Source organism: Myiozetetes cayanensis, unplaced genomic scaffold (genome assembly GCF_022539395.1).
Source record: "Myiozetetes cayanensis isolate MyiCay16 unplaced genomic scaffold, myiCay2020 scf1, whole genome shotgun sequence".
Taxonomy (NCBI): domain Eukaryota; kingdom Metazoa; phylum Chordata; class Aves; order Passeriformes; family Tyrannidae; genus Myiozetetes; species Myiozetetes cayanensis.
Window position 1 is genome coordinate 130,781,297 of NW_026086604.1, and position 20,518 is coordinate 130,801,814.

The 20,518-nt window shown below is 40.7% G+C and overlaps 1 protein-coding gene across 1 annotated transcript in view; it reads right to left on the minus strand.

The window, feature by feature from the left end:
* CUBN (cubilin) overlaps positions 1 to 16,214 on the minus strand; it is a 143,044-nt gene extending 126,830 nt beyond the window's left edge. Inside the window, 14 exon segments of the mRNA XM_050324671.1 lie at positions 256 to 374; positions 1,854 to 2,019; positions 2,021 to 2,041; positions 4,427 to 4,548; positions 5,083 to 5,178; positions 6,358 to 6,489; positions 7,226 to 7,394; positions 8,851 to 8,977; positions 12,692 to 12,795; positions 13,500 to 13,601; positions 14,365 to 14,403; positions 15,400 to 15,492; positions 15,817 to 15,946; positions 16,096 to 16,214. Of these exon segments, the coding sequence (XP_050180628.1) occupies positions 256 to 374; positions 1,854 to 2,019; positions 2,021 to 2,041; positions 4,427 to 4,548; positions 5,083 to 5,178; positions 6,358 to 6,489; positions 7,226 to 7,394; positions 8,851 to 8,977; positions 12,692 to 12,795; positions 13,500 to 13,601; positions 14,365 to 14,403; positions 15,400 to 15,492; positions 15,817 to 15,946; positions 16,096 to 16,214 (1,539 nt within the window).
* Between the last annotated feature and the right edge of the window lie 4,304 nt (positions 16,215 to 20,518).

A 20,518-nucleotide genomic window follows, 5' to 3' on the forward strand; every position in this document is an offset into this window, starting at 1 on the left:
AGCTGGAGTTAGATGAATAAACTCTAGCCCTCAGCTCAATAGGAAAAACCTGGAAAATCTAACCCAGGCAAATTCTCAGGCTAAGGAGCCTGAAGGCTTGTAAGGATCTGAAAATTAGTCTTTTGAAAAACTATTTATTCCGGGGGATTGGATCACAATATTGTAACATTGTAACATGAAGGTATTTATGTTTATTCTGTCAGAGCTGAAGGGTCCTGCAGAGTGAGGGTTTCTTTAATCTGAACTCTATTTTACCTTATTGAAATTAGTTTGAACAACCCAAGCACAGCTGGTCCTGCTGTTGTATCGCTGGCTGTTTGGACTGTTAGGGTAACTGAAAGTCCCCCTGGAGCCTGAGAGGTATCCTCCACAAACTGCAGGAAGAGACAGAAAATTAAAAAGGTTACTTTCTGCTGTCACTACACAGACTTAAACAAAACCTAACTTTCTTGCATAGCTTTGGAGTCTCACACATTTAAAACAATGGTGAAAGATAATTTCTATAAAAGACTCTTCAAGATTTCCTCTAAAGTGGAATGACATCGCAAAAAACGAGCAAAATTGTTCCCTGAGAGAAAAGTAGTTCCTGGAAAAAGATTAAGTAATTTCATCTGGAATACATGAATACTGCCAAAAGATGTGGATTCTGTTTCAGGACAGTGTCCGTAAGCTGCTTTGCTTCCAGAAGGTTACCTCCAGATCGAATCTTTAAATTTTTCCCCATGATGAAATAACATCTTGAAGATAACATGATGTAAAATTGTCTTTCTGAGTAGTGGTGCATCATAGGAGTTATCCATGAGAATTTTTATTGTCCCATTTATTCTCTGTAGTCAGATTTCTGGGCCTGACAATACCTCTCATAATATACCATGGTCTCTTCTCTCACTGAACCATTCAATGCAAGGAAGCAACCAGATTCAAAACTATTATGTAATAAAATATATTCTTTTTTCCTTGATTAGAAACTAAAAGAACAGTTGGTACATTATGTTTTCTCACTGGGTAAAAACTAGTTTTCCATCCCTTCATTATGAAGGGTTAAAAATCAATTTTTTTCAATGTGGACTTAATAATAAAACATTACTGGTTAGATACTTAAGGAAAACATAAAAAGCTCTAAAATACAGCCAATTTTAAAGGGGATCAGTGGCAGTTTTACATTCTATATTCTGTGAAAATTTAATCTGCTTCCTTGACAGCAACCTTCAATAAAAATGAGCCATCTGACAGATAGTTACCACAGTGACACTCACTGGAATGCTGTCCTGACCTTGTTTAATTAAAACTAATGGGGGAAAAAGCCCAAACAAAGAGAAAAAGTGATAATAATAAGAAATGTTAAAGGCAGGACCTTGCAGTCACTCTACAAAACTCAGAGTCCCTCATTTTCATGGTTAACATTTATTTCATTAAATTTCTGTTTGAAAACATTTTCTGGCTTTTCCTCCTGATGTCAGGAGCTCTCAGCTTTGCAACAAATGAAATAGTATATACAAAAGAGAAACATCAATATATTCTCTTGTTCTTATACTGGATCCTCTTTCTCAACAAGACCACTTTCTCAGGAACAGAGATCTGATTTTAGGATGTTAACATCTAGCCAAGGCCAGTGGGCCTGCAGATCAACTTCACAGTTGCATTCCTACTATTAAAAAAACCAGCTTTAAACAAAACTCCTGGAAATCTCTGACTTTGAGGGAATTTGGACAGGGACCTGTAATGCCCCCAAAAGAGGGCTGGTTTTTCGCATCATAACTCAGTTCTTATTCACATATTAGTGCTATACACAAAGCATCTTTGTGCTAAAGCCTGGTGTCCCATTTCTTCTGGGGAGGAGGTCCTGGCTGTACCTTGCTGGGCAGTCTGGCACTGTGGTCCTGTCCAGGCGCTGGTGCACTCGCAGGAGTAGCCGTTGATCCCATCAGTGCAGCTCCCCCCATTCTGGCACGGGTTGCTAAGGCATTCATCAATGTTCTCCGTACAATTAGGGCCTGTCCAGCCCCCATTACACAGGCAGGAAGTATCCAGAGATTGTAGCCTACAGGTACAAGCAAATCAAATAAACTTATTGAATCTGAATCACCTAAAGGAATTACTATAGTCAGCAGAAAGATAGATATTTACACTTATTTTATGAGGAGATATTGGAGTAAAGGAATCACAGAATCACAGAATATGCCGAGTTGGAAGGGACCCACAAGAATCATCAAGTCCAACTCTTAGCCCTGCACAGGACCATTCCCAAGAGTCACACCATGTGCCTGAGGGTATCAGTCAAATGCTTCTTGAACTCTGGCAAGTGTGGTGCTGTGACCACTTCACTGGGAAGCCTGTTCCAGTGCCAGCCACCCTCTGGAGGAAGAACCTTTTCTAATATCCAGCCCAAACCTCCCCTGTCACTGGTCCCAACAGAGAAGAGATCAGTGTCTGCCCCTTCTCTTCCCCTCAGGAGAAAGCTGCAGACTGCAATGAGGCCTCCACTCAGTGTTTGGCCTTGATGGTCACTGGTGAATACCAAAATAAACCTAAAGTCTAATCAGATTACCTAGCTCTTCGGGTTTTTTTTATTAAGTTATTTCTTTGTAAGGATCTTTCAGATTACTTTTCAAAAAAGTCAGAAACAGAAAACAAAAACAGAAAAGTGTTTGCTTGGTTTCAGTCAATCATATTATCTGAATGTGCTGTTAACTTTCATTTTTATCCTGAGGAATGTTAAATGGAAATAATTTAATTGCTTTTTCAGCATTATCCCTTATTCTGTATGTCTCTTTTCCATTTCTGTTGTCTCAACCTTTACTACTTCTTCTTATAATCAAGTCTTTCTATATCTCTAACTGCTTTAATTTCATATGTTCTCCTACATTATACTTCTTGTTCTGTAGACACAATCTTTACAGGTTAAGCTGAATATGGTATTTCAAGGCATATGCTAAAATCCCATCATTGATGACATACCATCAATGTGCTACACTCTCTGTTTTCCTTTGTATTCTCTATTCACATCCTCTGTGTCCCGAACAGAGATTTTCAGTATGATGGAAGAGGATTTTTATGTGTATTTAGGGCTCTGAACATTGCTTTAGAATGTGAAAAGTAGTTTTCTGATCTGCATTGCCTGATATTTAATTAACATTACATTTCCTCTGTCATTATGCTGGCCAAATATAGCTCTGCTGTTCCTCTTATTTTATTAGATGCTTCTGTAGTCCCATTATTGAACTATCTGACTGTGTTATTATCTTTGGGTAGTAGTTTGTAGCCATGACTGCCTACTCTTGTATGGTAGGATATACTTAGGGGAAGATGTCATATCTTTAATAGATTGACTAAAATGAATACTTTCTAAATAGTTAGGAAAAGTAGATTAGATCTAGTCATGAAAGACCCTTTAAATATCTGAGAGAAGACACAATAGGTATCTACAGAATAGAGAGCAAGGAATGCTGGTAAGGGGTGGGGTGGAAAATGGAAAAAATGTGGAAAAAATGGAAAAAAGGGATAGATAACATACCATAGAATCATGGAAACATCTGGCTTGGAAAAGACCCTTAAGATCATCAAAATCCCACTGTTAAACTAACACCTCCAAATCTATCTTATATGTTCCATTTTCCTTGTGCCTTTAAGGACAATCAAAAAGAGGATATCTGCAGACCAATTTGGATAGATGGGAAAATATTTTACTGGAACAACAAATTTAGTATTTGTGAACATTTCTCCAAAATCATCATCATAAATATCCTCCACAACAAAATTGCCAGGTCTGCAGTATGGACTTCCCTAAGCACAGCACTCCTCACTGAGGAAGTCAAAAATCCTTCAGAGGGTCCATGTGGACAAACTAAATGGTCACTGTGCAAGAGAAAGAATTCACACCATTGATCAGTTTAGGTCCAAAACACTTGGTTACCAGCAGAAGGGCAACCAGTTCCCTTAAAGCACCCTTTCCAGATCCATATAAACAGCCTGAGGCTCTAGAAGTGCTCTCACAAGATCAGACTAGAAACACATAACTAACTCTACTGGATATAAAGTCTGAAGGTCAGCAGAGGTCCTGGTTTATTATCACGGGCAATTCCTCCACGATCCAGGGTGGTAAATGACTTCCCTCTCTCACCAAGGACAGTCATTCATGAGTTGTCCTCCACCAGCACTAGGATTCCATCACTAGCATGGGATACCAGACCACTTCTCATGTCATGAGTACCAAGATTGCTGCCTCTACTTTACACACAAAGAAAATGGCTTGTGTGCCCTGAAACTTACTTTGTTTTCCCCAAATCTGTTGATCTTGCACTCCCCACTGACCTTCCCTCATTTCCATTTTTGTGTCTGCACTCAGCTTTCAGTCCCACCAGTCTCCCTGACGTAGTGGTTATAACTACACAACCTTGTCACTGACTGTGAGGAACCCAGCACTTACCAAGCACTGCCCATTTGCACAAGGGTTTTGCAGCTGACAGATATCACTGAGAGGAGAGCACCCGTTTGAACCATATCCACTTCCAGTGTACCCAGGTGTGCAGGAACAAAATGGCATTGGTCCTTGGGAGATAAGATACAGAAGGTAATTCAGTCCTTGTTACAATAACAATACCAATGACCATAAATGTCCTTGACATTATATTTTATATAATTCTAACTTATTTGATCTTTTGACACATTCCCTGGTCAATGCCCAGATCCCTACTGTTGTTTTGCTGTGAGTACCTGAAAATCCCAGGTCACCTTCATGGGAAGGGGTGGGAGTAGTCAAAAGGCATTTATGGAGAGGAGAATAGCAAAAGCAGATGTATAATTAGAAAACTACATCAAAGAGAAATGGTGAAGGTCTCCATAGTTTTAGGATAAAGTCTTATCCTTAGTGAAGCCTAAATATGCTTCTCTCAGTGTTTGTGGAAAGAAAGGCCTGCTGGCTTTAGCTAACCTGCCTGTAAACTCCTCTTGGTGAGGCAAAATTGACTGTCCAGAAGAGGCTGCAATCTAGATATGTTTCTACAAAGTGGATTCACCCTAACCAGCCTCTCCTTGGGAGACAGAGGTCTGGTATTACTTATAGTATTTAAGAAAGCATCATACCTGGAGTTGAGGTACAAGTAGCCAAAGGATGGCACCCTCCATTATTTATTGAGCAGATATCAACCTGGGTACAACTTCGTCCATCTCCCTCATAACCTGTTCAGAAGTAAATCTCAGTTAGTCTGTAACAAACTACGTTCTTTGAGAATTGACAGCTAGTGAGTAAAAAATTAATTTACAGTGTAAAATCATAGTCTTCTGCAGTTAAAAAGAAAAAGTTGAGATAGCCACTGAAGTAAACCCTGAATATTTATTGTGGTTTCTGCATTGCAGGGATGGATTCTATCATTGTAACTAAATCCTCCCATGGTTGTAGAAAAGAAGATATATCAGTGTTTGCCAAATACATGTGAGGTCAGTGAGGCCATAGAAACCCATGTCTCTCAGCCATGATGTGCTGCCCTCCTTACACATCTGCACCCTGTCAGTCCTAATCACATCCACACTTCCTGCTGCATGCCAGAGCTGTCCTTGGGTCTCAAACACAACACCCAGTTCCTCCCAGGAAGTTCAGCAGGACCAAAGCACTGCAGCATGACTCCGAGTGACCAGAGCTGACGTCACCAAAACTTGTGTGAGGCCACATTTCCAGCATGGTGATACCCCTTCAGCAGCTCAGTAACTGAGGGTCTTCACTACCTGCAGCCTATTGCCATTTAAATAGCAATCAAAAGGTCAATTAGAAAGACTTTTTCCTGTTAGTGCTTCTAGTATTTATAGCATGAATTTCAGAAAGCATTTTAAATCATAAACCACAAATTATGGAGACATAAGTTGCCACTTCCACTGCTTGACCTGTGCTGCAATGGAAATTCTGCTGCCTTAGACAGCATTCAGAGCGTGACAATTATCAAGGCCTTTTTTTTATGATAGACAATGCAGCCGATTTATGGCACACAGGATACTCTTTCAATTAATACAGACAATGAAATTACTATCATAATTATGCAATCCTTGTTTCCCTTTAATGATTTTATAAAGTAAGTACTTCTTCAAATCAAGGCTCTTACACTGAAAAGGGTTACCCAGTACAAGAGAAACACGTATCAGAGTATCATCTTTAGTGACATACTCTATACAATGTTCATTAATAGCTGAAGGAGTTTGAACATATTTGGACTCTGCATTCTGTATTACAGTATTGTATTGCATATGTGACACTTCCTGTAAAATCAATTTTCAGCTTCTTGAATCTACCACAAAACAGAATCAAGTGTGTTAAATCATCATCTTTTAAGCCCTTCCATATTATTATCAACAAGAAATCCATTTTACCTGGTGGACAGAGCCCACAGTGGAAGGATCCAATTGTGTTGATACATTGAACCATGGGTGCTGTTGAGCAGCCTCCATTACTACTTGCACATTCATCAATGTCTTGGCAACTGTAGCCATTTCCTTGCCAGCCTAAAAAGCAACACAGAAAGGACATTAGAATAGAAAATGACTGACCTGTTTCGGTTTTTATTTTGGCCAAATCTTTTCACAGAGCACAAAAATACAACTTCTGAATTTCACTTCATCAACATAAGACCTGTCCCTCTCATAACTGATTAAAATTAATACCAGTCAGCAAATTAGGTTACAAACACAACAGGGTGGAGCTGTGTTTGCAGGAATATTTTATTTTAACTGTATTCTGGTTATTTCAGAATCAAGCACACTTTTACCTGAAGAGGAGGCAGTGCTGGTCTAGTGCACGTATGTATGATTTGCTTTACTGTAACTCCAGTTAACTACTTCAAAACCTCCTCCCATAGACACCACCTGCCCATCTCCAGAAGAGGAACAGTAGGCTGTATGGTTTGAGGGGACAATCAGACTTTTACATTGCCTTAGGGCAGTAAGCATATGGATAATGAAAGTACTGCAGACCTATTACACAAATGGACATGAAGGTACCTGCGAGCATGAAGGTACATCAGACCTACTTAAATGTTCAGTTTAGGATGGGATAAATCACACATTAGATTCCACTGCCTGTGTTAGCTAGATTAAGACATAATCTGTAGGCTTTTATTCTCTAGAGTACAGACCAAAGCATTTCATGGATTTACTTCATCTTGGTTCTTTGTTTATGACACATGGGCAGTAGTACTTACTGCCACCCCATCCCATTTGAGATCATGGAAGGACGTGATACCTGTGGGGCAGGGACCACATGAATAGGAGCCTGGAGTGTTGTGGCACTGCACAAAGGGATCCTGTGAACATGGATGATCAGGGAGGCTACATTCATCTATGTCAGCACTGCAGGCAGGGCTGCCAGGAGGGGACATCCAGCCAGTGTCACACATACAGCGGTACTTGGGCTGCCACAGAAAACATCACATTGCATATTTAAGACATTTGAAACAGCCAAGAAAAAGGCAGGAGGAGTCAATTTTATAAGATTATTTTCAATCTATAGCAAGAAAGCTTTCAGAGAATTACACAGGTTGTGTATTCTGTTTTATAACTTGCTTTGGTAGTTTTCTCAGTCTATTTCTTCCTCTGAACTTACCTATTTAGATTATGGAAGCAACTTGGGCTCATTCATTATGCTTCATAAAAGAAATCTGTCATTTACCCCAAAGCTCCCAGAGAAAATGAAGAGCAATTATGAGCTGTACATAAACATAATTAAAAGTCATCTACATGCTTTTTAACCAGGGTAAACAGATCAGTGTAAGCAACCTTAAGTCATTTTGGCTGTTTACTTTTAATCAAACTATTCAGTAATCTATGCAATGTGCAGCACTGGCATTACATTGCAAATATATGTTTTCTTTTAGGAAAACAGTTTTATCTCTAGGAAACTTTACTAATGGCCAGATTTCAGCATTTATTTAGCTTTGGTCCAATTAAAGCTAATGGGAGCTTTATTGTTGACAGTCACAGGAGCAGACACTGTTAAGCCAACACTGAACCCTTCTGAAAAGCTCTCTCCACAAAAAGTGGGCAGAAAATAAATAATGAGTTGTGAAACTTCTACAGATTAAGCAAAGAAATAATTTTACAGCATAGCACCAAAAAATATGTGCTGTGACTGGAATGGTGAATGGACATATAGCATCATTAAGGAGCACAGGCTTTTCTGGGTAGTTTTGGAGGGCTGCTCTGAGTGGAAAGAGCCAAAACTAGCATGTTCTATCCGTCCCTTTAGAATGAACACCCTGTACCCAGATTCTTGCCCAGATGGAATGAGCTGGCTTGCTCCAGAAAAGCACTCAAGGGTGTGCTAGCATCCACCCAATGCAGATGTTTGGAAAGATTGAGCCTGGAGTCAGAGACCACTTCCAGCTGACACTGAGGAGCACCCAGGATGAGCAACAACCACCCAGTCACCAGACAGCCCCGGTCCCTGGTAGGTTCCAGGCCACTGGCAATGTTCCACTGGTATGCCTTTTCCCAGGAAAAAAAGATTCATGACGTTTGTCCTTCTCAATCATTTAAGTAGTAAAATATTCTAGTAAATTAGAACTCCCCAAATAACAAAGTCAGAATATTATATTTCAAATAAGACTGACTTATTCAAAGAATATTCCCAAGCTTCCTATGGATATAGTAGTAGATTTAATGTTATGACAAGTACCTTTAACAAGACACAAGACATTTTTGATTCTTTCTGCTGTCCTTGGGACAACAGAGAGGTTAGGTTATGTTGTATAGTGGCATTTCTTGCTGTTCTTCAGCAGCCATGTGCGTTGCACAGTTTTGTGGTGCTCAGTATTATTTGTTGGTTTTTCATGCTGTGCTGTATAATGAGATTTTTACGATGTTCCTTACCCTGTTGTGCTGATCCCTTTCCTCATCTATGCAGACTCCATGCTCACAGAGGACCTCAGATCCTTCCTGGCAGTCATCAAACTTCAAGGTGCAGTGAGGCCCATAGGTTTCTGGAGTACAGGAGCAGCTAATGGTGAAAGTGGACAGAAAAATCAAAACTTTGTTTTTCTACAGCTGTTAAAGATTGCATATTGCCATAATAAGAGATCATTCACTACTCTATGAGAATGTTCCTTACAAAATACATCTATTTAGCTATATTGACAATCCCATTAATAATCATGCACAGAGGCAAGGCTCCTGTTCAGGAAGGCTCCTGTAACTCAAAAGTCATGTGGGACTTGTGTATGTCCATGACTGCCCAGGCCTATGGGAGAATCTACAGCCTTTTGTTGCATTCATAAGCGCAAATCCAGAAAAAAAGAAATGTCTAACATGAGACCTAAACAGAATATAAGCCTGGAAAACTGCACTTCAGTCAAAGAGCACCTAAACTGTCTGTTGCAGTTTATGATGCCAAGTGCATAAAATCCTACCTCCAGCAATATGCAGAAATGCCATGTCTGGCCTGTCCCAGAGAGTGGGGTACCCTCACACCCACACCATAACAAGGCGCAGCTGCTGTCCCAGCAGCAGCCCAGCCTTTAGGTAAGTGTGGTGTGCAAGAGATGGCATTTGGGGCTGATGAAAGAAACAAAGTAGTGGGTTGAAGAAATGCATTCTACTGGGATAATCTGCACTGAAAGCTGCCAGATGCATCACATTTTTATTTATAGGGCAGACCTTAGTTACAGCATTGTACATATGTGGTGGAACTGAAATTGGGAACTTCTAAGCCACTGGGTAACATTTCCCTTTTCTCTGGCTCTTTATTTCCACATAGACCAAACCTGAGGCTCTTAAATACAACTGAAAGGGACCTGTATCTACAGAAAACCTATTAAATAACTGGTTTTTTATTAAAATGACAGTGAAACTCTCATTTGGATGCAAGTCATATGCTGCAAGGTCTGCACCTCACAGAGACATATGGCAAGTACACACCTTTTTTGGATTGCTTTTCAGCTGTCTAATGAAAAATCCTCTATAAAAGCATTTCTGTGCTTTTGATTAGGGTATTTGATTAGGGTATTTGATTAGGGTATTCTGTGAATCTGATCTGGACTTTGGAGCAATTTATATACAATAACCTACTGCCGTCCCTGCCACCGTGTCACATGCTCAGTTGAAACGGCAGTTTGAAAAGCCAATTGCAGGTAAAACTGCACCCAGGACAAGCAACCCACATGAACTCAGGCTTCAAAAACCCACAACAGCTTAATGCTTAACTGCAGTACTGCAAGACAGCATGTTCATTACTGTAAGAGATGGCAGACAGACACACACCATCCCAACAGTGCAGCAGCTCAGCCTGGGCAAGCACAGAGCCAACAGGTCAGAGAATCAAGTGACTTCTATATGTTCAAAGTACATTCAAAGCTTCATGTTCAACTCCAAAGGACACAGCAAGGCAACCTGACCATTTCCAAAGGAGGAGGACAATGGCACTGTCTCCTGCCTAGTCTGGCAAAGATTAATCTGCTACTCATCTGAAGTTTCTGAGAGAACAGATTCAAGAAGTAGGTCACACTGCAAGGAACTTCAGCCAAATTGTGATGCACTGCTGCTTGGCAGTGCCCTGACGCTGTCACATGGCTGATGGCATGTTGTGATGAGGCCCCTGTTGTGACAGACATGTCCAATAGACTTGGGGGCTCTTACAGCTTTCGTCCAACTGATGCAATGTCCCCTTAAGGTTCTGACTGAGAGGTGTTTCCTGGACACCTGCTCTTTTTCCTCACACTTCAGTGCACCCTGAATTACAAGAAAAGCATGGGGGTAAAGAATCTGAACAGAGAATGAAGATTGCATTATGTTCCATTTCCTGCTACCTAATCCAGTACTGCCCATCACCTGCTGTTATCTCTGGGGGTTATGGAAAGTCAATTCTTACCCTCTTGTTTATCTGCAGTCCACGATCATGTACATAACTACACCAGAGCATGAGTGGGGTGACCTGGGCTGCTGGGTCCCAGAAAGCTTAGCAGCACAGGTGCTGGAAAATTATATGTCACACTCTACATGTGGAAGGATTTAGCATCTGGGGAGCACTCAGAAATGAGTAAGACAATATGTGAAGGATACAGTACAATGGACTTGGGGAAAGGACTGTATAATAATCCTGCATGTGTAATACAAGAACAGTACTATGAAGACTTGGATGACTTATGAAGGGATCTTAGGTCATTTCAGGAAGCACTGATTCAGCAAGTACCAAAGAGGGCAAGGATTATGTTGGGGAGGAATCTTACAGGAGTCATGACTGCACTAACACAATGAAAACACTTGCAAGAAAGGCAGAAGGTTTGTCCTCTCAAATCTTAATTTAGTCACACACCTGTACACCACACGTCTAAGCACAGTAAGAAACAAACAAAGGCAGACTGCTTTGTCTGTTGTTGCCTTGACAAATATCTGTGTTGGGGACAGCTACAGACAAGCTAGAAACATCCTTTAAAATCAAAGACAGGCTTACACGAAGCATCACACATCAGTGAGACCTCGGCAGAGTCTGTGTTAATGCTGAAGCGTGAGGACCACTGCAGGAGCACTTCCCTGGTGTGAGGTTCCTCCAAGAGCTGACAAAGCACGGAAAGCTGGTGTTACGCCAAGCAAATATTTGTGGGGGCTTAGATTTTCATGCTGAAGCAGAAGACAAAATGCTGTGCAGAAAGCTGTGGCATGCTCTCCAGCCTGCTTGTTCCCATTGCACAGGGATAGCTTTGTATTATATCTGAAAGTTATTTATTTACCAAATTATTTGACATTTTGGAAAATGAGATGGAACATTCAGGCTGGTTTGCCCTGTAAGCAACTGCTTGTTTCCTAAGGAGCTGGGCACAGCCAGAGAAGGACATGCTCCAAGGACCTCATGTCTGTGGGGCCTGGCACACAGGCAGGCCAGGCACCCTCTTGGCCAGTCAGCTACAGACCACATTTCTCCTTCCTTTATGCCTGGCAGGACTGTGCATTCCTTGCTCTGCTGCTGTCTCAGCAGTGCCTGTATTTCTGGAGGGGGTGAAGGCATTTCACAGAACTGTTTCTGATTTCACAGAACATTCTGAGTTGGAAGGGACTCACAAGCATCACCACATCCAGACTGTAAGTGAATGGCCCATATGGGGACTGAACTGCAACCATGGTGTCATTAGCACCATACTCTAACCAACTGAGTGCTCTGGGAATGCCACTGATCAAGGCTGTCCATATATTCAGGAGATTTCCAACAACTCAAAGCCTTTGCTGGGCCAAAGTTGTTCACCTCTTCCATCTCCTTAGTCCCTTTGATCTCAACAGGTAGGTGACAACAAAAGGATGGTAGCATGGTTATGGTAGGGGGGCACATTGGTGAGTGCTGGTTACAGACCAGCATGCTGCATCTCACCACCCCAGCTACATCCTACAGTGCAGTAAATTTCCATTAAACATCTGCACCTACAGCAAGGAGGGTGGGCCACTGGAGCCAGTGTTCAATTTGCAGCCTTCTCCTCTGGTATGGCTGTGTGATGGATCCTGATGGTTTTTCTGTGTCAAAGCAGGCAATGGCTTTGGAGGGGCTTCTGCGTCTGCAGTGGGCTCGGTGTACAGTGTATTAAGGATTTTATATTTTCTCAGATTGCAAGGAATTATAGTGCGTAGATACTAAAAGACTTCCTTCTAAAACTTCTGCTGCAGGTGTGAGGGGAACAAAAACAACAGAGTATTCTACTCAGGGTATTTGTGGCTAGTTTTGAGAAGTTACCTGTAGCTGCCTGGTGTGTTCACGCAAGTGGCTCCATTCTGGCAGCCTAATGCAGTTCCAGCAAAAATCCGGCATTCATCAACATCCACTGAGCACAGGGGGCCCTAAGATGAAATGGAAACCCAGTTTATTTTCCAAATAACAGAGAAATGAAGCAAACCATGGAGGCAATGTTTAAAATAGTTTTCAAAGATATACAAACCATGGGATGTTATCAGCACAGCTTCCCTTATGAAACATAATAACAAAACTCTATTTTTCAGCTGAGTTTCTGTGACCTTTGTTATCAGTCAGATGGGGATAAAATGTTTCAGATGTAGACAGCATATGAACAACACATTATTGTCATCCCCCCTACTTTCCAGCTAGCAAAAGGCTCAGAAAACTTTCTTTCAAACTGTTTCTATCAGGAAAGCACAGCAATTTTGATCCAAATCTTGCTGGGATAACTTTCAAGTTGAAAGCCTTTGAGAAGAAGATGTAACTTTTCCATTTCTAGTGCATTTAACAGCACCATTAAAGCATTTACCAGTAAATTCTCTGGGTTTAAAAAATTCAGAATGTCATCGATTACTTACACCCCCATTTGTCTTACTTGAGATTGGATAAATATCCATCCCTTCCCCCATTCTCTCCCTATCCTTGTGTAAGGTCAACAGCAAGGCATGCAGTTCAGTTCACTGCTCAGCAAAAACCAGAGACTAATTCTCTGCTGTGGGAACTGCCAAGAATCACTGACTTCACAGGCCATTGCCTGCATATAACAGTTCAAACACACTCTCTGTAGTCAAGGAGGCTGAAGACTCACCTGCCAGTTGCTGGGACAGAGGCAAAAGAAACCATCCAGTGAGTTTACACAGGTCCCTGAGTTCTTACAGGGGTTACTACTGCAGGCTCTCTTCTGAATAGTCTGAAACCCAGGAAAAGAGCAGAAGATGAGGTTTCTGCTTAGCTGGTGTTCCATTAACATTTATTTTCAAGACAAACCTTTTTTTTTTTTTTACATTCTTTCTTGGATCCCTCCTCCCACCTTTTTCAGAAAGGTTGATTTGTAAAGGTTTTGAGCTGTTTCACTTATCCCTGTACAAAATAATGACATTATGTTTGGTCATACACAGAATGGCAAGCACTAGGATGAGAAAAGCCCTGTAAAAAGTAATTATTAAGAGACTGTTCTTTGGCAGCAGCCTGTGGGTCAAAATGGAGGGTTATCTTGTCTTTTTGATTCCATGGGCAACTCATCTGACAACTGCTTTTACTGGCACCTGTAGGTGTGGCTTGTCACAAGCTCATTGGAGAAACAGACAACAGCTGAAAATTAGCTAGTTCCAGTGCAGTAATAATCCAGTTTGAATTTTCTGGTCTTTGTCTTGACAGACCAGTGAAGGAAAATCTTACTTCTCCTTGGTATCTAGTTGTTGTTCTTGAGTACACACCTGTTTTTCCTTTAAGAAATGCAGGCTCCTACACAGTTTATATTTTCTAAGAAAGTATTTCAACTCTTTCACAAATCTGAGCTTTTTTTTTTTACCTTCTGTTACCAAAAGAAGTTTTCCTGAGGAATGCATGAGATGAAATAAATCATTTAGCTATTTAGTCATTGTAACCTCACTTTATTTACTCGGGGCTGGGATTTTCTTTTCTGATCTCTAGTTTGCTTCTCATTTACTTACCTGCTCTAAGCTTTGAAGTTGATTATCAAGACTCACGATCTGCAAAAGAAATGCAAATTACACTGTGCTTGGTATGACAATGACCACAGAGGTACCTGTTGGAGGCTGGCAGGCTAACAAAACATTTTCCTGTGAGAAAAGAGAATATTTGGTTTGTGAAATCAGGTGACAGCTTCAAATCAGGCCCCATTCACTGAGATTTTGGTAGTTTATGCTGTTCAGGAAATGACAGCTTAAATATGTCCCAGTTTGGATCCAAAAGGCAAGACTCAGTCTTGCAAAGATGTATTCAGGTGCTTAAGACTGAGAATGTGAATATTCCTGTGGGACTGTGTGCATGCATGTGAAGGACGGAGGTCTGGGATATTACAACAAAAGCCAGGAAGAGGATCACCATATCCCAGTGGGTTGTAGACACAAACAGCAAACTGACACTGAATCAGGAAATATCATAGATATGTATTATCACAGTTTTCCTGAGGGAAGGTTTCTTAGGCTACAAAATATTTTCCTATAAGGAACTTGTGGAAACACTGTAACAAAAGAAACTTAAATCAGACAAAAGGTTTCAAAATCTTCTGTTGGAGAAAATTTTAAAGAGCAGGGAAAAAACTAAATTACTGCATAGGTCTTTTTTTTCACTGCAAATCCCTAAAGTCCATTTCACCTGTGGAATGGAATGTCTGTGTAACAACTACAAAAACATATATGGTCCACTTCCAGAATTTAGTAGGATTACACTTCCATAAATATTAGAGGATATAGTCTATTGACATGGTGACAATGAACAAAAGAAGAATCACAGTAACTGGAAATTATGGGGGGATTTACATAAATATTTCCATCGTTTCCAGATTTTCTGAGTAAGTATCTCAAAATGAAACACAGACTCAAAGCTGATGTTAAGTATGGACTCTGCTCCAGTTCCCTGAACTGAAGTCTGGAAATACCAAAATGAACCAGGTTGTTTAATGTTAGTGTGAGGAATAGAAAACTGGGAATGTTGGAGGAGGATAACACGAAGGTATGGCTCACCTTGGAGGTCAGCAGGGCAACCTGCTGGGACATGTTCTGAGAGGCACCACTGGCTTTTTTAAGTTCTTGAATCTCTGTGTGACTCTCTCTCACCTGAAGTTAAACAACAGAGATAATGTGAAACAAACTTTGCTTTTTCAAAAGCTTTGGAAAGTTTTGTCCTTGCATAACTTTACTATTATAAAGTCCGCTTAAATACGGAGAGCTCTGCTACATACGCAATTTAATCTTTTAATTATCTTCTGTAATGGCATGATTACTTTACAAGTCTGCAATAGCTTACTTTCATATTAAACTACAGATATAGATAACACAAAATACAATCATACAAAACGCAACAAACATTTGCAAAGACAATTTAACTATTAATGTGCAAACCTGAAAATTAAAATATATTAAGGAAAGTAACTATATCACCTGACTAAAAAGCTCTGCGAGGTCTTCTTCATTAATTTTTACTTTCCCCAGTGGTCCAGTTCTAAATTCAATATTTTTGCTGGAGCCAGCATGGAACACCAAATTGCCCTGCTCTGAGGACAAACGAGGCCTGTTGTATTATTGGGGGGAAAAAGTAAGAGATCATTTAGTTACACATATCTGCCAAAGAGTATGTAAAAAATAGTTGCAGTAAAGCCATTCTGTTCCCATTACCAGCACTTAGAGGGGACAAATGAATTTGCAAGCAATGGTACTTACTGCTCATCATAAGTGTTTCTTTTCTGCCTCTTTTTTTCATGGTGGTTTGATTCACAGCTCAATCCAGTCAGTAATAATAACACAACTAAAATCACAGGAGCAGGAGAAGCCCAAAGCATTGCTCTCCTCCAGCTGTCCTGCGTTTGAAGTGAAACCTTCAGTGCTGGATTGTGCTGTTGTGAGTCCAGGTGCCCTTTGCTCTCCTTGTTCACAAGGTGCCCATTCTGCTGCCTTGTCTTGCAAGGGTGAACTTTATCTCAGATATCTTAATTAAAGATTGACAGCATGCAAATCCTCCTAGACACTAAATGCATTTTTCTCATTTTGTCTTTTGGTTTCAGGAGCTTTGAGAGATCACTGATTGAAATCCGCTTGTATTTTACCAGTTTGTCTTTGACCTTTGTACAGCTGAGCACCCCAGTGTCTCCAAGCACCTTGTAATCTGAAGCTGGTTACTGCAGAAGTGGCTCTCTCTCACACATGCTGCACCACATGGGTGAAGGAATGATTATTTGGCAGCACAAAAGGACTTAAACTGTCACAAAAAAAGGAAAAAAAAAACCAGCCCCAGTGGCTGGCAAGGAATATTTGTATTGACAGAGAAGCTTCCAGGCAGTAGTTTATTGGTCAGATGACACAATCAAGTTAAGCAGTACCAAACACTGTCCCAAGGATTGCAACAGAAAAATACAATTTTAACCAAATATGGCTGCTCTGACTCAAGGGTGACTCAGTCCCCAGATGCTGAGGCCCAGCTGTTGCTGCTGAAAGCCCTGACAGAGTCCACCTCTCCTCTGCTTTTGCCAGAGTCTCCACATTCCCCTTGCTCAAGACTTTGCTGTGCTTTCTTCTTCCTGCTTAGGGGAGCTCTATGCATGTTTTCCTTCCTCGTGCCAGGAGCTTCCTGAACCTCTAGGCCCAGTACCATTCTATTTTATTTTCCTTCTTGCTTAGTAGATAACTTATTCAGTTGGTCACATTTCAAAACTCTACTGAGAAGAAAAGAGAAGCAACAGTTTCAGCTGCTCTTGCTCAAAGATAACAGCATCCACCATTCACTAATACTTTAAGTCCCAGACCTTCCTGGAGGCCATGGAGCTCCTGCACTTCCTAACCCTGCCCAGCCTTTCTTTCTGCTCCAGTTTGGACTTGTCATCTACAGATGGACCTGCCATGGAACTGAGGAATTGAATGAACTCTACAGCTTTCACAGATGAAAGCATTAAAAGGTCAAAGAAACCTGTGAAGAAATTGCATGTGGTGACAAAAAATATTAATGTCACCTCAGTAAGAGACAGATGTGGACTGTAAACATGAATTTGAAGTCAGGACAGCTAATGTGGTGCTGCCACAGATAACTTGATCTTTGCTGTGGATAACCGTAATGCCTGAGATTTTATCAGCTCTATCACACCACCGCCACTGTTTCCTTTGTTTGCATAAAAACTAGATTTTTATTATATTTTATTATCTGTGTTTTCAGTAACTTACCTTAGAATTCAGAACAGCATCATCCTGCTGACCACTTTTCTTGTACTCGGACAGACTCTGATGCAGGTGACCCAACAGTCACTGCTGCTGCCTGGGGATCTGAAGGGCAGAGGTGAAGCTCCTCCTGAACCCACAGGAGACAGCCTGTCCCATGTACCTGCTGGTGTGGTAACAGCAGCTCAGCTCTCTGGATGTTCACCTGTAGCAGCCTGTAGCCTCCAGGAGACTAAGTCTATCACCCATTCCTACCAGAACAGAGGAAAAGAAATAGAAATTTCCATTTGTTATCCTTTATCATCATCAGGGATAGGGTTTCCATAAAAATACAGAATTGTATCCACAGTTGTTGGAGATATCACTGCTCCATTCAATCCAAATGAGCTACAATATTTTACACCAACTGAGAATCTGTCCCTCCATTTTTTCTGTTTACTATTATGCTTTTTGCTCTGAAACCTCTGTTCAGGAATAGGACAGCATAGATGAATTATCAATGTTTCTGTCTAGTCGACTAGACACCTTCTGCCTCTGGGTATCCTGTACTGTCCATTACACTAGTGCTCATTAACATTCTTCCTGTCAGTTCCAAAGTCTGTCTGGTGGGGTTTTTTGCTCTTTTTGTTTTTATTTGCTTTTTGTTTTAACAGTTTACTGGGTTTGTATAACTGTCAGTTGGGTGTAAGCTTGAATGAACTATGGGCCAACTACACCCGCACTCCTTACCAGGCTGGTTGAGTGTGTGCATACTCCAGGAACTTACTTCCACAAAGTCCATTGTGTGCTGACAGTTTCCATCCTGGCTTTCAGCTGTGCACCACAAAATTCTTCCTTTTCTCTATTCATTTCTTCTACATACTGAGCATGCATTAACTCTCTCTGCTGCCTGTCAACCTTTGATTCAGGCTTCCCTCTACAACTAATTAGCTTCAGTATACCAATAACCAGTGAGCAATAAACCATGAAGGATGAGGAGAAGATTGCTAATGCAAGGAACAAGAGGAAATTCACTTTCTCTTCCTACAGATTTTATAGCTTAGAAAATGGCTGGCTTGAAGACCAGCTGACTTTGACTATGCACTGATTATAGCACTGGACATTCACCCAAACTTCGCATGACACACTATTTTCCATTTCATTAGACCTTCCAGATTTTAGTAATTTACTCTTTATTCCTAGTGAATGCACCTTAGGCTGGCCAAATTGGGAAATCTAAAAACCATCTTCAGGAAAAAAACAGGTCCACACTTTCTAATTTTACTTTAATACACTGGATTGAGACATCATTTTTGGAGGAACAGAATGGAAAAGCTGCAAATGTCTGGCACAAGAATAGGGGCTGTTCTTTCTAACAAGAGCTGGCATGAACCCCTCCCACTGGGACAGGTTGTTTAGTACCTCTCTAACATGATGGCTCAGGAAACAGCTCTAAAGAACATAGACTGTGTGCAGATTTGGCAGAGAGTAATGGAGTGTTTGTCTCTAATTCTGGTTGAAGTTCATCCTGTACTAGCAGGGACTACCCTTTACCACCTTCTTGTGTATCTGTATGAAATGAAATGATGGTATCCCTCGATACTTCTCCAGCAGTGTGTGTCTGCAATGCAAAGACACTGGTGTAGAAGACAAGAGTTGACTCAAATCATGCACAAAAATTCAATATACATTAATTACTTCTAGGAAGTCATCTCAGATGCACAGACATGACACGAGTCTGTGACAATGCCACCTTTATAAATGGAGGAAGGGCAGCAATCAGTGCGAATCCAAAACTGGCTAATTTTTAAATGGAAGGCTAACAAATAATAATTTTAATTTTTTTTTTTTGGTATAGATGCAAAAATAGATCCCTGCTGTTCAATGTTATCATTCAAATATTTGCAAATAATTATGAATCCAGCCCTGCAGCTGCTTAAATCCTAAGAAGAGCACATTTACTCAAGTTTTCCCTAAGCTGAGGTCCTATCTTCCAGTATTTCCATCTTCACTTCCCTGGATTGTCGTTCATCTTTCATCTTTCCTCTTTCTAATAATATTCTAGTGCTCAAAAGTGATACATAACACACAAAGTAGCACTTTTGCCTCCATGGTACAAATGTGCAATTGTTCTTTGCATGTTCATGATGTAAATCATGCTCTATATTAACTCAGCACTTTGTGTATGTCCCTACAGCTCTAAGACAACCAAGCACTAAGCTGCTATCAGGCCCTGTGCAGAGGATCAACAACCACAGGATTTACACCAAACAGGGATGATTCTGAAAAATAACATTCCCCTTTCTGTCTCTTACCTATAACCACCTATCATCACCTCCTTCCTTCTCTTCACGAGTGTCTGCAGAGTTTCATGGCCATGGCACCTTCCCCACTGGCTGCAGCAGCTGTAAGTTTCCATTTTCCACACCCCTCCTTGAGAATTTCTTTTCTTCTCAGCATTCTGCCCTCTGACATCTGCTTAAGATTCTGCTCCCTCAACACAGTTGATGAAGTTCATCAGTTACCTGCTAATGAAGTTAAAGTAAGTGTCTAGGAAGTTAAGTTTTTTAGTGTTTAATAGCAAATGACAAAGGTAAGAGTTTGATTTAGTTACCTACTTCAGCTGGAATTGATCTACTGTCCCAATTCTCCCTGGATTCCTTTATCACAAGGAAGGCAGTTTTAACAATTCTTTACTTTAACAGTTTTTACTTTCCTTAGGAGACTTGTATTTTGGTTCTGTCTTTCTGATTTTATTTCCTACACATTTTATTTCTACAAACTACCAACCATTTTGATGCTTCCTATTTTCCATTTCATTCTTTTTTGAAATAAGCTTCATGAAAAGTTTCCAGTCAATTATATTGGCTTTGTTCTTTTCTATTGATTATTCCAGTCCTTTTAACACATTCCAATTGCTTTAACACTGGGGTTATTTTTAGGGACTTCCAATTGCATA